Source organism: Pelecanus crispus, chromosome 27 (assembly GCF_030463565.1).
Source record: "Pelecanus crispus isolate bPelCri1 chromosome 27, bPelCri1.pri, whole genome shotgun sequence".
Lineage (NCBI taxonomy): Eukaryota > Metazoa > Chordata > Aves > Pelecaniformes > Pelecanidae > Pelecanus > Pelecanus crispus.
In genome coordinates, this window is record NC_134669.1 from 2,426,860 (window position 1) to 2,446,479 (window position 19,620).

The 19,620-nt window shown below is 50.6% G+C and overlaps 1 protein-coding gene across 1 annotated transcript; it reads left to right on the top strand.

Annotated features, from left to right (window-relative positions):
- Positions 1-540: 540 nt before the first annotated feature.
- Positions 541-13,638, top strand: AKAP8L (A-kinase anchoring protein 8 like). The gene is made up of 13 exons (XM_075725185.1): positions 541-553; positions 2,060-2,092; positions 3,198-3,438; positions 5,609-6,077; positions 6,502-6,625; positions 6,788-6,843; positions 7,495-7,531; positions 8,908-9,016; positions 9,398-9,539; positions 9,979-10,084; positions 10,604-10,734; positions 11,585-11,680; positions 13,083-13,638. The coding sequence occupies exons 1-13, from the start codon at positions 541-543 to the stop codon at positions 13,566-13,568; spliced, it is 2,043 nt and encodes a 680-aa protein (XP_075581300.1). The 3' UTR covers positions 13,569-13,638.
- Positions 13,639-19,620: the final 5,982 nt, after the last annotated feature.

Consider the following 19,620-nt stretch of genomic DNA (forward strand, 5'->3'; position numbering starts at 1 on the left):
GCCGGGGTGTGCGCGGCGCGGGGTCGCGCGGGTCCCTGGCGGGGCGGGGCCGCCGCAGCCAATAGCAACAGGCGCCGCGGCGGGGAGGGGCGGGGCTGGAGGTCCGAGGAGAGTCTGTTGCGCTACTGGCGCAGGTAGGGTCAGCCCGCCCCCTAGCTGGCCAATCAGAGAGCAGAGCGGTGGCGGTCACGCCTCCTCGCGAGTTGACAGCCGCGCAGACCAATCAGCGCTCGGCCTGCGCGGGTTCCATTGAGCGAGGAGCCCGCCGCGCCGCGATTGACAACTGCGCCCGCCAACCGCCGCGGGGGCCACCCTGTGGAACGCGAAGGAGGCGGTGAGCGACATCCGCCGGCCGCCAATGGGAGCGGCGGATGGCGCGGGGGAGGCTGGACCAGTGACGGCGGGGCGCGGGGGGGCAGCCCACCAATGAGAGCGGGGAAGGCGGAGCGGCGCGGCCAATGGGGCGGGGAGGCGGGGCCCGCGCGCCGCCGTTACCGTCTCGCGCAGGCGGAGGCGGCGGCGGGCGGCGGCGCCGCCATCATGAGCTACTCAGGTGAGGGGCGGCGGCGCAAGATGGCGGCGGGGGCGGCCCCGCGGGGGAGCCGGGACACGGCCGGGGCTGCTGCCGTCCCCGCCGGGCCTCCGGGGAGGGGGCGGCGGCCGTGAGGCGGGGGGCAACCGGAGTCCGGAGCCTGTGGGCGCTGCGGCCGGGCGGGCCGCTGAGGGGTGATGGCCGCTGCCGCCGCCCGACCTCGTCCTGTCCCCGTGCCAGCGCGGCCTCGGGGCCGGGAGGTGGCTCTGCCTCCGGTCCCGCAGCTCGGAGCCCCGCTGTGGCCTCGGCACCTCCGGGCTCCCGCCCCCGGGACCCCGGCCCGGTCCTCCCCGGGCACCCCCAGGCCGGGGGAGCTTCCAGCCCCGCTGTGGGTGGCGCGGGAGAAGGGAGCGAGCCAGGCTCTATTTGTGACAGAAAATTAATTTGTTTTAATCATAACCGTGATCAAGCTTAATTAGGTTCCATCTGATTCTTCTCTGGTGGTGGTGGTGGCTGACAGGAATTCCTCATCCTCGCTCAGGTTACGGCTGCAATTCTCCTCCTCCACTAGTTTAGTGGCAATTTTGCCTTTCCGTCTTTTAAAAAATCTTGAGGTTTTTATTCATTTGCTGGCTCCTGGAGTGGAGTCTCAGCTCACCTGTGGAGTATGGTGGGTGTAGGAAACGATTTGCCGCTATATTTGGTGTCAGCTGCTTCAGCTGGAAGTGGCTCAGGCTGTAACCGGAGAAAAAGAAAAAGGAAATTAATAAATTAGCTATCTCCTGTGAAGAGGAGTTTCTAATTAAGGCAGAAATCACAATAAGAACCTGCAAGGTAACGTTGCTTTCCCATAGCGTGCATATAGATTGAGATGAAGGGAAGCAGTGTGTATATGTACCCTGGCTAATGAGGCTGTAATTACTTTGAAAATTAGCGTTGGGGTAACGCTCTCTTGACTGGGGAGCGCAGGATGTCGGTGTCCCGACCGGGGCTCCTCCGGACCGTGTCTTTCCCTTCCCCGTATCTCCATCTTCCAGCTGGTTTCCTGCAAGGGCAAAGTGCAGTGATGCCGTCGAGATACGTTTCGCCTCAAAGGGCGTCTGAATGTCAGTCCCGGGAGGCTGAGGGTTGGCAGACGACAGGACTAAAACTTCCTTGGTGTGTCCCAGTCCCCTCTTTTTAGGCGTTAATCGCAGCGGGGTTTATTCCCTGCAAGATCCTTCTCGCTTTCCTGAACGCTTCGCCTCTGCTCCCAAAACACTCGGTCGTGGAAATCATTACCAGGAGCTCAGCTTGAAATGAAAACCTGGGTTTTTTTTGTGTAAGATGAGCAAAGGATGTTGCTCTTATGGGGACGTCTCATTGCTGGGGCGACACTCAGGTCCGAATTAGTTGATATTTGGTGCAAGACTCGTGGATTATTTGGGGCGTCGCTCCGTTTTGATGCTGGGTAATGAGAAGCTCTTTGGCCGTGAGTGCCACGATAACGATAAACTCATCTCTAATTGCTTTTTGCTTTTTTTCTAGGTTATGGAGACTGGAACTCTGGGACGAACAGAGGCAAGTACAGTAAAAACTGGAGTAATGGTTTATTACCTTCCACTTCAGATCCGTTTCCTGAGCCTGAGGGAGATGCGCCGAGGTCGGTGACAACAACCGCCATCCGCGCCGCAGCACAGACCCCGTGTAGCCTCTTACTGTTCCGCCTGTGCGACTGTTTTTTTCTTTTAGTTTAAAAAACCACTTTGAAGCCAACAGAAAACTTTGTTACTATAAATGGTTGCACAGGAAAACTGTTCTAGGCACAACATTTGGGTTTTGGAGTTTGTTTTCCACCAAAAAAACCCTTTCTACTACTTGGAAAACCGAAATGAAGTCAGCGCAGGTGACGATGTAAATCGAGGCGTGGGGAGACGGCAGAAATGCAAACTCCCTCTCCACATGTGCCAGCAGCCAAATAAAAGATCAGGGAGAAGCAAAACCTCAATTTTAAGCCTCAGCGGGCTTTTAATTGGCTTTGTGTGTTATTCCTACTGTGGGTTTTTTTTTTTTCCTGTTTATAACAGTTTGGGCTTCTTTAGCCAGAGGAGAAGCCTCTCTTGCTTTCTGATTTAAAAATGTGTGGGAAACGCTAGGCTGAAAGTGGTTTTGCCTTCAGTGCTCGGCTGCCCTGTCTTTGGAAGAGGACAGGGACGCGCTATAGCATCATCCCTTTGGATTTAAGAGGTTATAAAGCAGATTATGTAGGTCCCGGTGAAGGTATGTCCTAGCTGCATTCGTCTGGCTACCGACAACTTCGTATCAAATTGAAAACCAGCTTAAAGTGGTTCTTTGGTATCTCTGTGTTAACCCAGAACGGGTTTTTATGGAGGCTCTGCCTTCGCCGTGTTTATTCCTCTCCGGAGCAGGTTAGATGGAGGAAGCTATAGGCTGCGGCTGTGTTTTATGGGACTTAGACGAGCAAATTGTTCCCTTAAACCTTTGCGAGCTCAGTGCTTCAAAGTTTATAGGTGACTTAAATAGGAATTTGAGCTTTTTTTTTTTTATTATTATTTTAACTCTCTGTGGCAATTACCTGGGGCATCTTAATTTGAATTTGAATTAAAATATTAACGAAGCCGGATAACTGGAAATAAACCCAGCTCTCTTATTTTTGTTGTTCCAGGTTATGAGGGGTACAGTTATGGCTATGGATACGGCCAGGATAACTCGGGTAATTACGGATACGGCATGGCCACGTCGAACTCCTGGGAAATGGCCAACTCGGACGTTGACATGAACCCTGACGGTTCAGGCGGCGGCAACGCCGACGCCGTCATTGCGAAAATGAACCAGCGCCTAGACATGGTGTCGCACATGGACACGGACACGATGCAAGGAGGACACTACGGATCTGGCGGAGACAGGTGAGTGCAGGGCAGGAGGCGAGGAGATGTGGTAACGAACTGCTGCTCGTTAAGAGTCGTTGCTGCTCGGTTTGTTGCTCGCTGGTCTCGTTCTCACCTTTTCCAACATTGTGACTCAAGTGAGTGTCCAGAGCTGGCTCAGCCATCCTCCTCTCACCTGCTGTAACTGTAAAATAGGATTTTTAAACAAAGCTTTCATCCGTGTCTTGCAAAAAAAATCCGAATTTGGGACTTACAGTGCAGCATTTCCAGCAGTGGCTGAAGTTTAGGATTCCTCAGTAAAATAATTATTATAACGAATCCTTTTTATTCCTCGTTCTCACAAGCTTACATACTTGTAGAGCAGCGTTAAGGGCTATTTCATACTTAATCTGAGTTTAAATTACTAATTTTGATGAGTAGGTTGACTTCTGCTGCTGCAGCGAGGTTTTTGTTGCTAGTGTCGCAGTAGATGTCCAGCTCTGACACAGTCAACTCCTTGCTGATCTGTGTTAATGTTTAAGTACTAATAAACAGGATTCTTTCCCTAAAGATTACTTATTTCTTAATGTGCACTGTGAGTTTTGAGCCAGGACTTGGTATTTCTGCAGGGCGACTACGTACTTCAGGTTTTTAATGCCTTAAATAAGTAAAACTACATTAGAAAAAGTAAAATTCAGGAGTAAATGTTAATAAATGTGGTGTGACCGTTTTCTACTCCACTCCTACGCTTCCAAAACAGTAACCCTCCTACGAAACGATACGTCCATAGTACTAGATCAAATTGATTTGGTTTGGTCGCTTGCTCGGTTTAACCGCGCTGGAAGGGGTTTGCTAAATCGTTCCCCGGTTTCTTGTCCCTTCAAATGTCGTTCTGGGCTTCTCCGTTTTGGTCTTGTGCGCCGGCGGTCAGCTGCTTGCAGACGCGCTTCTGCCTGCAGCGTTTCCACTGATTTGCCGCCGCAGCAGTTGGGAACGGGATAGGCTTTATTAAAAAGCTAAAAATTTCCTGCTCCGTGCAGGAAATAATGAGACACGCGCTAAGAGGAAGAGAAATCACTTGGAGAATGTTGGCTCTGTGCTGTAACGGAGCAGTAAAGAAGCTGCTCACCCTCCAGCTGCTCCGGCTTACGCGTAACTGAACACTGGCAGCTCCTCCATCGGTGCCTGACCTGATTTTGTTTTCCAAAGTCTGTCCTTGTGTCGGCAGGGTGACTTTCTTCTGACCTTGGAGCTGGGATAACATCTTTTTTTCCCCCCTGATGATGCCTATCTCCGTGCTCTTGAGGCCCCGCTGTACAAACGCAGTGGCAAGGGGGTCGCGCTTTGACGAGGCTCGTTAGTTCGGCGTTGTGATCTTTTCTTGAGCACCGGGTTTTCTCCTCGCCTGCCTTGTCAGTCAGAGCGCTGCCGGCAAGCGCGCAAAGCCTTCAATTCCAGTACGAAGCGTGTGCCGTGGCTTCAGTATTGCAGAATACGAAGTTAAAAATCCTCCGTGGCCTCATTTCCAGGAGGAAAAAAATTGATTTCAAATAGTTGTGGCGTATGTTGGCTTTCCCATTAGGAAGACAGTTTGTTAATGGATGGATTGCATATGGGGAGTGAGGAAGGATGTGTCTGGAATAGGTCTGTGGTTGTGCCCAGGTGCTCCTTGAGTAGTTGAGAAGAAAATCTTGCTGCTCCTGGAAGTATTTCTGGATCAGGGGAACTTGCTGGGAGGATGAGCAGCTCTTGGTTTGCTTTGGCTGCTCCTGAAGCTCATTTTGAAGCAGATTTTTGGGAGCGGGGACAAAGTGATAATCCCCAGCCTCAGCTGGTGAAGGAACCTTTGCTCAGTGTGGTTTGGCTTTTTTGTTTGTGGGTTGTTTTGTTTTGTGGTGGGTTTTTTTTTTTCTTTTAAAACATTTCAGTAATTCTGAAAGAAATGGATGGTTTGAGGAGCTCCCTGGCATCAGGGTTTCCCATGTCTAAAGGTCTCTGGTTCCTCCACCACTGGAACCGAAACCTTGAAGCTTTGTCACCAGCCCTTACTGCTCCACGTCCTGTCCCACCACGCGGTGAAATATGTCCCGTGTTGAGTGAAACATCTGGTAATTGAAAAAATAAACTTAAAAATCTGTTTTGAAGGGGTCTGTTTGCTTAATCTCTGCTGCCGTTTCTCGGTGGTATCTGGCTGACGCGTCTCTTGCAGGTACGACTCGTACGAATCCTACGATTCGAGGTCTTCGATGAACGACCGCGACATGTACCGATCCGGCTACGATTACAACGAATCCGAACACGACAACGATAACGCCTACGAAGGTCACTACGACAACTTCTATGGGAACCGCCGGGATCAATACCAGAACAGAGCACGGGATAACTTTGGTCAACGGGGTCAGAACTGGGGTAGAGATGGACGCAATAACAGACCCATGGCGTCTTCCTATCCCGGGCGCATGGGCGGACAGTGGAACGAGCCTCCCCAGTCGATGGGATCGCGGGGTCTCGGTCCCCACGGCTCCTCCAGGCTCCCTTCCCTCTTCTCCCACAACATTATCCCAGAACTCAGCATGTTCCAGGGAATGCGAGGTTTTTCGGGAAATATGCGTTACGGAGGAGGAATGATGAAACAACGAATGAGGAGAAACTGGAAAATGTGGGACTCGGATTTTAAAGTAAGTACTTGTGCGATATCCTCCCACCTGCTCGGCTCGGATAGAGACTTATTTCCCAACAGACCCGCACGTCCTGCAGGGAAGGGCTCCAAAATACACTCTGGGAAGTGTTAATACATAATTCTGCGTGTTATTGGCTTTGTAGCACATTTTCTCCGAAGCAGACAGAGGAGGCTGCGCTCAGTTGCGCGGCAGTATTGATAGGTGGGATGGTTTAATCCTAAAAACTTTGTTTTCTGAAGGTAGGAGAATATCACGGCTTCATTTCCTATATTACGGGGTAGAGGTGTGGTGGATTATGGCCTTCCTGATCAACTCTGCCTGTCAGAAGCTTAACTCTCTAAAAACGAGTAAAATAGGACATGAATGGTTGCGGAGGGCACCTGCTCATATTGCTGGGATTAACCTTTCTCTTCTCTCGCAGCCCCAGAAAAAGAAAATCAAAAAAGATCCCAGCATGAAGAAACGGAAGCAAACAAACAGCTCCGACGAACCCGACAGCAAGGCGGCGAAGACGGACGGCTCCGATAACTCTGACTCCGACAACGGTAAGAGCAGAGCGGCTTCGCGGCACGCGCGGGAGCGGTATAAAGCCGCCGCTCTATTTCCGGCGGAGCCATTGTGCTTTGCCACGGGTGTAACGCGGTGGCAAATCTGTTGGTGTCGATCTGGGTTACTTCTCTTTATGCTCACTGTGGTGTTTCTTTCAGAGGAGGGGACGGAGGGAGAATCGGGAGAAAAAGAGGAGAAAGAGGGCTCCAGAGGCGTAAGTAACTCTTGAAAACTACTTTATCATGATTAAAAGCTGTAGTTCTGGTTGGAGGTGCAGGAGCTGGTGAGGGCAGATCCCTGGACTCCCACATTATTCCCAAACTGAATCAGGGAGCAGAGGCTCGGGCAAGTAGGGGGGAGAGGATGGACATAAAATGCTCCGTCGAGGGAAGCGTGGACGTTACAGGGGCTTCCCAGCTACGCCCACCAGCCGCAGCATCACTGTGAGATGCTTCACTGTGTCAAAACGCAGTACGATACCCGCACGCAAAGAGCTTTGAGTAAGGAAAACCCAAAAAACAATTGCCTGCGACGTGGAGAATCCCAAAGTGTGGGGATTACGTTGCCTCGCTCTAGACGGGGACCGAAGGCGCCCTTCAGCTTGGTGGAGGGGGATCTCGCGGGTACGAGACCCGCAGGTGTTGCAGCCGCATCTCCTGCCGAGCAGGCGCCGTGCCGGATTTCCCCGCGCTAAGGGGGTGCGGAGCGGCCAGATCCGGTGGAGATGTCGCCCCTCCATGCGGTGCTTTGAGTGCCTGGGGAGGGTTTCAGGGGAAGGGTGCCAGCAAAGGTGTCAAACCAGCCTCCAGATGTTCGCTTTCTCTAGATGGTTTAACTTCCTGATGTTGCATTTTTCTTTTTTTAGGAGGGGGAAGACGAAGAAGGAAAAGATTCTGAGAAAGGTGAGTTGGTGTGTGCGATGGCTCGTTTGCACTCCGAAGCTCCGTGCGGAGTGTAACCCCCCTCCACTTGAGGGCTCCACCATGGCCAGGAGAGAGATTTCCAATTAAATCTGACGAGTTTATTCAGGCTCCTTCGGTCCTTAGAGTCTGTTCGCTCCGTTTGCCTTGTGGCTTTGCTGTCCCTTCTGGTTCGTTGTGTCTTGGTGACCTGAGCTAAACCTCTGCACCTTCTCAATGAAGGGCGATTTTGGCTTCTGCGCCTGTCCCTGAGTCCCCTGGGGACGGGGATGCCGGTCCGGCGCCGTGATAGATACCGGAGGCGGGATCCTACCAGCGAGAGCAGTCGAGGCTCTTGCGTCTGAGGCTCCGGTGGGATTGCATCGCCGTAGCCGGCGGAGAGAAACGGGGGAGCCCTTCCCAGGGCCACGATTCGCTTGCTCTTCAGGATGAGACCTGTCAGATCTCTGCTGACGGGGGGACAGGGGACTAGCTCAGCTGTAATGTCTGCATTTAGTCAGATGAATCCCATCCTTTGTGTCTGCTCAGGGATAAGGAAATGCTGTAAAAGCCCTGCTAGGGAGGAGCTGGATCCCTTGGTCAAGGTAGGTTGGTGAAGCTGCTAGCCTGGGGCTTAGGGAACCAGATTTAATTTCCCGCTGTGCCGTAGACTTGACTTTGGGTAAGTTGTTTGGGCTGTGAAACGGGATGGAGCTTTCCGGCTTGGAGAGATGGGACCGGTCGGAGAAGCACCGCGATACCCAAAGGGAGCTTAGAGAAGCAGGAGGGCTGGAAAGAAACCTGTTGGCAAGATGGGGAGGGGGAGGTCCCTGCTGCCCGTCCCACCGGTGGGCGGCGTAGATTTGATCCCGGCACGCATCCGCACCTATGCCAGGGCGGGTGGACAGAGAAGCAGCTTTTCTGTCCCAAAAATAAGTGCTGTAAGTTGGTTCCCCTTACCCAAACTTTATTGCATTGCTGCTGTTAGCTTTGAGGCTGGGCAAATCGGAGCGGGTGGTACTTAATTAGTTACAGGTTTGCTGATTTTAATACTTAAAACCTTGTAAAACCAGTAGTAGTAAACAGTAATTAAAATAAAAAGCTGGGAAACCGCATTAGAGTCTGTCTGCCGTGGTTCTCCCCTCTGCCCCCCACCCACCAAGCCTGTGCCAGTGCAACTCTTTTTGGGGGGAAAAAAGCTAATTTGGGGTGGATGGCACTGTTGGATAAAGCAGAGGTTGATCCGTAGTTGGCTCTGCGGTGTCTCTAGGTTGTGTGGGTTGGTCGGGCTGACGACTAAACTTGTCTAGGGAAATTCTCTTTAATCAGGTGGTGTCCTCAAGTAGTGCCCTGAAATACAACCTGCTTTAAACACTTAGGTGCTTTAACAATTCAAGAAGAGATCAGTCAAATCAAACGCAAATTGCAGGCGGGCAAGAAAACTCAAGAGAGGCAAAAGAAGAGGCATCGGGATCGCATGGTAGAAAGGTAACGTCTCCTATTTTATTTTATATTTTCTTTTTTTTTTTTTAGTGAAGTTGCTTCCTTCTCTGGCAGGACTGTAGCACTCGCAGCTGGGGTCCGTCCTTTTGTTCCCCATTGTCCCAGTGTTTTGTCTGTTCCTTGTAGAAGCTGCTTTGCTCTCCTGCCAGTCTTCTTGCCGTCCACACTTAAAAGATAAATAGAAACGGGGAAAACCTCCGGGAAACATCCCGGAAATGCTTAAAGGGTTGGAGACTTCCATGAGTATGTCTGCCACCCCTTAAACAGAGCAAGGGGGAGTAGAGCCGGTGAGAAAGCAGTACCCAGCGGAGCCGGAATGGATTGCTTTGAATATCGCTTCCATTCGCCTCCCGACTCTCTCAACAGGATCCAGTTTGTCTGTTCGTTATGCAAATATCGGACCTTCTACGACGACGAGATGAACAGTCACCTCGAGAGTAAGTTCCATAAGGAACACTTCAAGTTCGTTGGAACCAAGCTGCCTCAACAGACAGCTGACTTTCTCCAGGTGAGCTTCCGGCTAGGTTTCTGACATAGGTTAAACCCTAGGTTTAAGAATTTGGGGTTGGTTTATTATTATTGTCGTCGTCCGTCATTATTTTGGAGATGCTGTAAAGCTCCTAAACTGCCCCTCTGAGTAACTGTGGTGGAAACTATTAGAGAAAGCGGAGTAAAGTTGGGCTAAAGCGTCAGAGGTGCTACTCCAGCTCTGCCCTCTTCTTTTGAACAGGTCGCTTAACGTCTGGTCTTACTGGTTGCACTGGTAGGAAATAAAATACTTGCCCACCACAGATTTTGGTGGCCGGAGCGGATGATTTAAGTGCTACCCGCAGGATGATGCGCGGTGGGATTTGTAGGGCTTTTGGAATGAGCATGCTAGAGAGATGCACCTAAAAGTGAAGGGGGAGAGGAAAAAAAAAATTAATACCAAATATTCTGCCATACAGGAATACGTTGCTAATAAAACTAGGAAAACTGAGGAGCGTCGCAAAGCAATTGAAGACATTAACGCGGTTATTCAGCAGATTTATAGGGACCAAGATCTTACGCAAGGTAAGATTTACTACCTGTGTGCACGCAAGAGTTCCTTTGTTGTGCGTATTGGCTGCCTTGTCAACTCTATAAATAGTAAAGTAGTAAAAAATAGTAAAAAGGGGAGGGTGGGAACCTGCTGGTGTTGCTGAAGAGTAAAACCTACTGTACGTTCAAGTGTGCCGTCAGCCACTTCAGGTTATTACCCGGCTTTGTGGACGCTAGCTAAATGATTAGCTGGCTGAAGAGATTTTTTTTTTTTCTTATTTGCAAACCCGCAGTGCCGATGCAGCTGCAGCTCGTGTCACTCGTCGTTGTGGCGTGTGGCCAGGCTTGTATCTGGGGCACCGGTATTCTGTTAACCTGGCTGTATATAACGCGTGCTCCGCTTGGCTCGTTTCCTGCTCCCCAGAAAGGCTGTTTTGATGGTGGTGGAAGTGTTAAAAATGAGTTTATAATGCAGGCTGGAGTAAAATCCATAGCACAGCACAGATCCCCGGATTATTTTCCGGTTAATACTGTTCTTACTTTCCTTTTCAGATGTTGGCATGGAGCATTTTATTAAAAAGGTGGAGGCGGCTCACTGTGCTGCCTGCGACCTCTTCATCCCGATGCAGTACGGCATCATCCAGAAACACTTGAAGTCGCTCGACCACAACCACAACCGCCGGGTGAGTGGGCAGCCTGGCGCCTCGGGGGTCTTGCGGGCTTCAGCTGCGCTAGGAGGAGCTCGGATTTGGATGGTTTCAGTTCGCGTGGTCCCTGAAACCAGGGAGAACTTTGCTTCATCCTCTCCTCTCTGTGGTCTGCAGTTAATTTGGACCGTTCTTGTGTCCTCAGAAACTTCCCCTTTGCAAAAGCTGGCAAGGAAGGTGTTCGCGGGAGGAAAGCACCTTCAGCAAAGCCTCGTGCCAAGCTGAAGATAAGATCTCGTGTCTCTTGCCCCGTTTCTTACAAAATAAACAGCTTTCCTACTTCCCCACTTCCACATACATATAGGATGATTTTGTCACAAGCTTTACTATACCCACAAGCAGCGATCCAAGGCGATGGCTGTCAGACGACGCTCTTTCTAGGTCTAAAATACATATATCGGCACGCGACTGTAAGTCTCGACATGTTACTGTGGCGATTGTTGAGCGGGCTGCGTTACCATCTGCAGCGCTCGGCTCTCCAGCCGTCCTTCGCTCCCCACACCTCAGCAGAATCAAAATGCGCCGACTTTCAACTTCAGTCCCCGGAGACTGAAAGATGAAACGATCCTGCTAGTGGAAGTGCGTGAAACAACATGTGCGGCTTTTCCTTGGCTGCCTGACGCTCGCCTTTCCGAAGCACGGAATTCGGGCAACATGCGGAAAATCAGACTTAAATATTGCTGGGTTGTCACCTCCCCAAATACCTAAGCGTGCTCTGTAGCCTGTTGCCTGCTGCTGAGCCGTGACTAATTACTGGCCTTGTAAGTTAATTCACACAAAATCTAAGTGTATTTGGGTTTTTTTTTTTTTTTGTCCTCCCATACAGGCTATGATGGAGCAGTCCAAGAAATCATCTCTAGTAGTTGCGAGGAGTATTCTCAACAACAAACTAATCAGTAAGAAACTGGAGCGGTACCTGAAGGTAGGTATTTGCAGAGCAGCTTGGTATGGGGTCAAGCTGGTAGCAACGCTTCCGTGCTGTAGGAATTTTGCGGTAGCTGCCGTTGACTACTGAGGGCACTTACTAGCTGAACCTTGAGGCGATCTGGGGAGTTTTTTTTGAGAATCATAGAATCATAGAATTGTTTAGGTTGGAAAAGACCTCTAAGATCATCCAGTCCAACCATTAACCTGACACTACCAAGCCCACCACTAAACCAATTAAGGGGAGAGTCATAATTTCATGTTTCCTGGCTTGGTGGCTGGATTATTTTTTAATGAAAGTAAAAACTAGGAATCATTAAGATTGGAAAGAACCTCTAAGATCATCAGTCCAACCATCAACCCAACACCCCCGTGCCCACTAAACCATGTCCCAAAGTGCCACGTCTGCCCATTTTTGAACACTTCCAGGGATGGGGACTCCCCCACCTCTCTGGGCAGCCTGTTCCAATGCCTGACCACTCTTTCAGCAAAGAAATTTTTCCTAATGTCCAATCTAAACCTTCCCTGGTGCAGCTTGAGGCCATTTCTTCTTGTCCTGTTGTTTGGTACTTGGGAGGAGAGCCCAACACCCCCCTCCCTGCCCCCTCCTGTCAGGCAGCTGCAGAGAGCGATGAGGTCTCCCCTCAGCCTCCTCTTCTCCAGGCTGAACACCCCCAGCTCCCTCAGCCGCTCCCCACCAGCCCTGTGCCCCAGACCCTGCCCCAGCTCCGCTGCCCTTCTCTGGACACGCTCCAGCACCCCAATGTCCTTGTGCTGAGGGGCCCAAAACTGGACACAGCATTCCAGGTGCGGCCTCCCCAGCGCCGAGCACAGGGGGACGATCCCTGCCCTGCTCCTGCTGGCCACACCATTCCTGACACAAGCCAGGATGCTGTTGGCCTTCTTGGCCACCTGGGCACACTGCTGGCTCATGTTCAGCTGCTGTCGACCAACACCCCCAGGTCCTTTTCGGCCAGGCAGCTCCCAGCCACTCTTCCCCAAGCCTGCAGCGTTGCATAGGGTTGTTGTGACCCAAGTGCAGGACCCGGCACTTGGCCCTGTTGAACCTCAGTAATATATCGGATTCCTCGTTGCTGGTCATCAAGTCTCTCCGGTGCAGATGACTTCATCAGTCATCTCCTGCCCACCAAACCCTGAGCGAAGAGGATGAGCAAGGCTTCCAGCTTAAGAGCTGACCGTTGCACTGTCACCGCTAATAATAGCGGTGATTTGAATTCTCAAGGTGGCATCTGCTTTCAGGAGCTGCTCGCTTGACTGCTTTCAGTGCGACCATAACGCTGAACTTCTCGGGAGGGTTTGCTGGCGTGTAGCCAGCGTGAATTCCTCGAAGCGGCTAGAGGTAAACTCGTAGTGGACAAATGTTTGTCTTCTCTTTTCAGGGTGAGAATCCTTTCACGGATGACCCAGAAGAAAAAGAGGAGCATGAGGAAGGAGAAGGGGGAGCCAGTGGAAATGTAGAGGAAGGAACAGCAGAAGGAGGAGATGAAAACAAGGATGAGGAGGAAAATCCGGAGGAAGAAAATCCAGAAGAAGAAAACCCAGAGGAGGAAAATCTGGAAGAGGAAAATCCAGAGGAGGAAAATCTAGATGAGGAAAATAAGGATCCTGAAGAGAACCCAGAAGGAGCTGAAAATGAGGGGGAGCGAGAAGAAACGGGGACAGAGACAGAAATCGAGGCACAACCACAAGCACAAACAGAGGTGGAGCCGGACGCAGAAAACGTGGAGGAGCAGACTTCCCCGCCTGCAGAGGAATCGCTCCCTGAGGAAGAAGAGCAACAGCCAGTAGAAGGTGTGGAGGTAGAAGATGAGGAGGAAGAGAGCGAGGAAGCTGCTGCAGCACAAGAGGATGAGGATGCAGAGTAAACTCTGGAGGAGGAAGCTGATGTGTAAAAGACCTGACGCATTTTGTTTGGGTTTGGGGTTTGTTGTTTTTTTTTTTTTTTTTAAAGACATAACTGTATCTGTGAATTTCATAGCACATCTTTTGAGTTCTCGTTCTACTAAACTCACTTAGGCAGTGGAAGCCTTTACCTGTAAGGTGATTTTTTTTAAAAATAGAGGAAATTTTTTTTTTTTACCAAATCTTCATTTTGGTAGCTAGGTTTTGTGCGGTCTGTTTTTTAGATGGCTTTGTACTAGAAGAATTTCCTTTTGAGCATGTGTGCAAACCAGTGCTACTTCACGATCTGGCAAACGAAACCTCTTCTCTTCCCCTTGAATTGAAACTTTTCTATATTTAACAAAGATGTGGTTTGTCCCTTTAGCCTGTCTGTCTGGAAACATCAGAAATTCTATTCCGGGGTTTTAATTTCTGCAGTGTACGCCATTAAGGTTCTGCATAACTTCCATGTGACTGTAATATTCTCCCTGATGTTTTATTCTTCCTTTTAACGCGGAGCGAAACTTAAGTGGTGTCAACGTTGTATTGTTTGTAAAATGCTTTCATTTTAAAGGTGAATGTTTTGGTGGGTGGAGATAAAAGGACTGTCCTGAGATTACCTGTGACTCTGCCTTAATTTCTGGTGCCCTGGTAAAGTTTGTGAGAGGTTGGAGGCTTAGAACTGGCCTACAAATCCTGTGTCTCCGTGCTCGTTGAAGCTGTCATCTGTTAATCATCACCTGGAGTACGGCTTCTCCTTCTTGAAATGAGGGAGAAATAAGGAAATCGGTTTCCATGGCACCGCAGAGGTTATTCCTGCTATGGAGAGAGGCGGCTGGGAGCTTTCCTGCCGGATGGGGTGATGGATAAGGATGTGCTTAGCCTGGAACGGACATGGTGTCACACCAGCAGACACAAACCTCCAACTTGGTGTAAATTGTTTGTACCAGAGAAGTTTCCCCCGGCGATGGGCAGAAAGGGAGGTTTAGGCATTAATGTGAAGACAAAGTGCTGAGACTGCTCCCGACCTCAAACCCTTTCCTCCAGCGCAGGTGGCAGCGACTTACCGGATCTCCAGCCGTGTCCGTGAAGTCCTCCGCGAGCTAATGGGATTGAGAGACGGATGAGGTGAGCTCTGCGAGAGGGAACGTTTCGCCTGCTCCACGCCAGGGAGATTTATTACCCATGAAAACACCGAGCTCAGGTCCTGAACTGTTTATCCTGGCATCGCCCGCTCGCCTTCCCGAGTGGTGAACCCCTCTCCTGCAGGCAGACATCTCAAACTCATCCTGGAAGATTCTTTTCCAAATGTAATTAATACCCTGAGTCACTAAATACCTCATCGGGGCTGTAACAAATTGGGCTTGTTCCCTCTCGATCCCAAGGTTGACCCTGCAAGCTGTTGGGCGTTGAGGGAGATGGCTGCCGCTTGCTCCCACCTTTTCGGTGGGTTTAATCGGACCTCTACCAGTTTTGGGGTGTTTTAGCGTATAAACTTGATCCCCAGATCTCGCTTTGATGCGTGACTGAGCTCAGAGCAGCGTAATTGCTGCTGAGCGCCGGTAGCGTGCTGCGAGAACAAAGTGGGTGCCTTGGAGGGTGCTGGTGGCACTTTAGGGTGGCAGGGGAGACGATTTTGAAAGCCGTACAAGGTGACGCGGGGCGCGGGGTTAGATGCTGCCTCGGCAGCATCATCTTCACTTTTTTTGGTGGCTTTGCTTTGAAGGCAGACGGGCGTTCAGCTAGCCACCATCATCTGTTCAAATTTAGCCTGTGCCAAGAAAAGAGTCTCCATTCCGTTGCCTCCTTTTACAGCTGCTGGTTTTTCCTCCTTGCTCAGCAGATTTTTGTGGCGATTGCCAGGTTTCTTCCTGCTTTTCTCCGTAGAAACCCTCCGATGTAGATTGAATTAGCTGTCCCCATCCTGATGAAAACAACTGGGCTTGGCTTTGTTGAAGCGTTAAGACCTGCGCTCTGCTTGCGTTTTACTGCATTCGTGGATTGATGTTTTAATTGGGGTGGATTTTTCAGAAAGCATTATAAAGAAATACCTTTTGATTTAAGGTTTACTTAAGAAAATTGAGATTCTTTAATCAGGGTAGGCTGCCTGTAACTTTAAATATTGGGTCTTGAAGGTGGCGAGATTTCCGTGTGCCAGCCATTCTTTTTAAAAAAGGACAAAACCCCACCTTTATTTGTAATATGGTGAGTTACACTTTCCTTGCACCTTCCCCTTTCTGCTTCATTTCCTTACTTTTGCCTTTCTGCTGTCAGTATTTCTCTAACACGCCGTTATACTGGCTTAAAAAATTAATTCGAAGAAAAGGGACCATCAAGGGGTGCAAGCTGTGTGTTACATACGCTGCTTCCCAGCTGGTTTTTTTGGGAGGAGACTTCACCTCCTGGTCAGCAGGGACAGCGGCTCCTCCTGTCCACGTTTGCTCGCACCAGGAGCGTTGGCATCAAAACATCTGCAGAACTTCCAGCAGGGACCAGCGAGTGGAGTTTGGGCTGTTTGCTGCGCTGGCTATCTTCTACCTGTTGTTTTCTTCCACCCTGATTATTAACAAGGGGAGGGAAAATCAGCTGTCAGCATGAAAGAACAATTTGTCATTAATTCCCTTGCGTAATTGGGGCACCGCCTGAGCGAGGTTACCTCTGCGTTCCTGAAGTTTGGGTTGGAAGGAACATCTCACCTCTGCTTAGCAGAACCCAGCTTGCCCTTGCAGGGGTGAATTTTATCCCTTCAATGACTGCTTTTCAGGTTGATTGAGGCGTGCTGTGCGTTTCGGGCGCTCCCCCGTGCCGTTCTGCCAAGCTTTCTACCTTCCGGTGGTAGATTAATCGTACAACAGCCGTTCCCTTGGACTCTGAACTTTGCCTTCCTGTTCAAACAAAGGTCTGGCCAAGGAGCGAGGTCTGGAGAGGCAGCTGGCGTGTGCGAGGAGGCGCTGAGCCCAGCTCGCCAGCCGCGCTGCCATATTGATGAGGTCGGGGCTCAGTGGGAGCGTTTGGGGCTTGATGGCCGTGAGGTAGCTGGGTCCATGCCAAATATCGCTGGGGGGTTGTGTTCCGAGTCAAAATCCTTGAATTAAGTGCAGATATAGATAGGCTGCATAGGAAAAGCCATACACAAGGTAGCGTTAAGGTTTTCATGGCTCTGTGCTCCTCTAGGATGCAGGCAGTAAACTCCAAACATCTGACAATTAATTAGTCACGCGAACTAAAACCCCTTCAGACTGCTCGAAGCTGAGCAGAGAATGGACCCCGGTCTGCCCGTGATCCGCAGGAACGTCCAAGCACCTCGTCACCAGAGATGCTGCAGATTGGGAGCACGTGAGCGGGGTAAGAGGGAGAGGTGAGGAAGTCAGCCGGGAAGGGCTCAGAGAAGTCAGCGGGTGCTAAAATCCTTCTGCACCAAGTTCCCTGTAAACGCTTTTTCCCTGAACGAGCAAACTCTTAAGAAAAGCGCTGACGAGTAAGCGATCGCGTAGAGTTCACCGCAGCTCCTGCGTGCTGGCTGCTGCGAGGGACAGGCTTTAGGATATAGGTGCTGTCGATTTACTCCCATCGCGATGGTTTTTCTGATGCTGCCGCTTTTCCCCAAGGAAAGGCGAGCTGAATTATTGCTTCGGCTTCCTTCCCTCCACGCTCCATACATCTAGCTATATCCTGTGTTGATGTGTTGGAGGACATGTGGTTAAGCGCCGCAATTCGAATTCAGGCGGCTTAGTGTAAATAAGGGTGTATTATTTTCCCACAGAACACCCTTACGTCCACTAAAGCTACTGCGATATGCTCGGCGGTGGCCCTGGCTCAGGGGTGGTAGCCGATTTAACTTGTATTTTCTGATTGTTCAGCCAAGATCTCAGTTTCTGCTAATGCTCTGGGGTATTTCGTCATGTTAGTTAATAATTGTAATTATTAACCACCTGCACCACTCTATAAATCCTGCCTGATCACCCCTGTGCCCAGGGCAGCCTGCTTTTTCCCTCCTGTAAAGTATTTTTGTAGCACCTAAACAAGAAGGATTGGGGAAAGAAATTGTGGGAGGTGTTGAGGTGTGTGTTGGGGTGTTTCGGAGCAGACAGCTCTGTCTCCTGGCAGGATTTCCTGCGCATGTGCCTGGTTTCGTAGCTCTGCTTCCTTCTGAGGTCTCCGACGCTGCGGGGAGCATCTCGCAGCAGGGAGTTTCGAGACTTGCTGGGGTGTCTATCGGTCGTCAGCAAACAAGTTCTACCATCCGCCCTTATATCTGTGGCTTTATGTATAGAAACGTACTGATAACACAGCACGGCGGCACCGATTGAGCTCCTCACTCTGATTGTGAAGCTGTCAACAGCTTCACGTTCATTTATTTTAATTGTTTTAGATGAGAAACACACGAATGAGACTTTAAATGGTATTAAATTGAGGATTTCTTTCAAGAATACATCACCAGGAGCGTTGTTTCATAGTCTGAGTGTTTCCAGGCTAGAAATCCCTATGTAATCCATAAATATTTCCCTAAGGTATGGAAATAGTTGGATTGTGTGAGTCTCCAATCAATGTGCTGAAATGGCCACTCATTTATTAACACAGGTCTTAAATCCTCCCGATTTCCTTCTAGAATTTATTTCAGCCCTAAATACCTGGCCGCTGTGATAATTTTCGGATTTAGTGGGGAAAGATTTCCTTTAAGTGCCACCAATCCATCTTCCACACCCTACAGAAGCAGTTTGGGTGTTTGTTCAGCCCTTCTGTCTAAAATTGATGGGGTTCTCTGTCAGGCTCTGCATTCTCCAAGATTTTTCCTAATTCTGTTAAAAAAAAAATCATTATCAGCCTGTGCCAATCCGGCAGCCGAGAGGCATTGAATAACCCCCCCTTTGTGCTCTTGCAGCTTTTCTTCCCCCCCTCAAACTATCTCGCAACGCTTCCACTCCTGCTCCATCTCCTCCATCGCGTTTTCTAGGAGTTGCGGCCGCAAACTGGGAACATCGCATGAAATCATGCAGCGGCAGCCGCGCAAACAAAAGGAGGTTGTTCCTCACACAGCTCAAAACTGTGGAATTTCTTGGGTTTAAATGGATTAAAATAAAAGCAGCAAAAGAAACCCTTGAGGAGCAACACCATGGCTGAGCCACAGAATGGGGATATTTTGGGGGAGCAGCATTACGCCCTCGCCCTGTTTTTACCCTCCAAAGGAGAGGCGTTGACCCAATGGCCTTACTCTACCGCTGCTCCCCTTTTTCACGACAAGCCATTGCTGTTCCAGTTTTCCCGGTTATCCCACTGGAATAGATTTTCTCCTTGTTCCACCTATTTTTCTTTCAAGCTCCATTGATCGAACCTTGCTGGGGTTCAAGGATTGCTCTCCTCCCTGCAGTAAATAGGTTCAATTTATACCCCGCAGAGCTGAGATGCCACAATCATTCATCCTTTACGTAATTTATAGCGATTTCTTTCATATTTTGAAATAAAAACATGTCCTTCAGCCGTTTGGGCTTTGGTTCAGGTAATGAATTGGGTCTGGACAAGGACGCGGCTTGTGAAACGCAGGGCTTGAGGAAGACCATGGATGCTTTTGGGGTACAGCCTGCCTCTCCTCACCCACTTCCCGCTGCCGCTGGTTGCTTTTAAGCTGCTTTCATCTGGTTTTTGGGGCAAAACCTGAGGAAAAAGCCTCCATCTCTTTGGGCTGAAGCCCTCACCAAGGCTGCCCCTCGGGCCGTGCTCTGACGGTAGCGTAGCTGCAGCCGTAGGGATCCTTCGGCCGGGTGAGGTGAAGGGGTTTGGGCAGCGATGCCCCTCGCAGCAGCACGCTGTGGGACGGGGGTGGAGGACGCCATTGCGGTCAGGGGCTGGGGTCGAGGCTGAGGGGCCGGGGCAGGGCCCGCTGTCATGGCCGGGGCCTCAGGGGATCCTGGGGAAGGTCAAGGGTCAGCTTGGGAGCCTGGGGGCAAAGGTGAGGGGTCAAGGGCCGGGGGGGGGGGGGGGCAGGCCCGCGGGCTCCATAGCGACCCCCGCCGCCCCCATAATGCACCGTGAGCGGGC

What these genes read in the sequence shown, in the direction of transcription:
- AKAP8L (XM_075725185.1), top strand. An exon ending in CGGGATCGCATGGTAGAAAG is followed by an intron (nt 9,017 to 9,397) that starts GTAACGTCTCCT and finishes CTCTCTCAACAG; the next exon opens with GATCCAGTTTGTCTGTTCGT. An exon ending in AGACAGCTGACTTTCTCCAG is followed by an intron (nt 9,540 to 9,978) that starts GTGAGCTTCCGG and finishes TCTGCCATACAG; the next exon opens with GAATACGTTGCTAATAAAAC.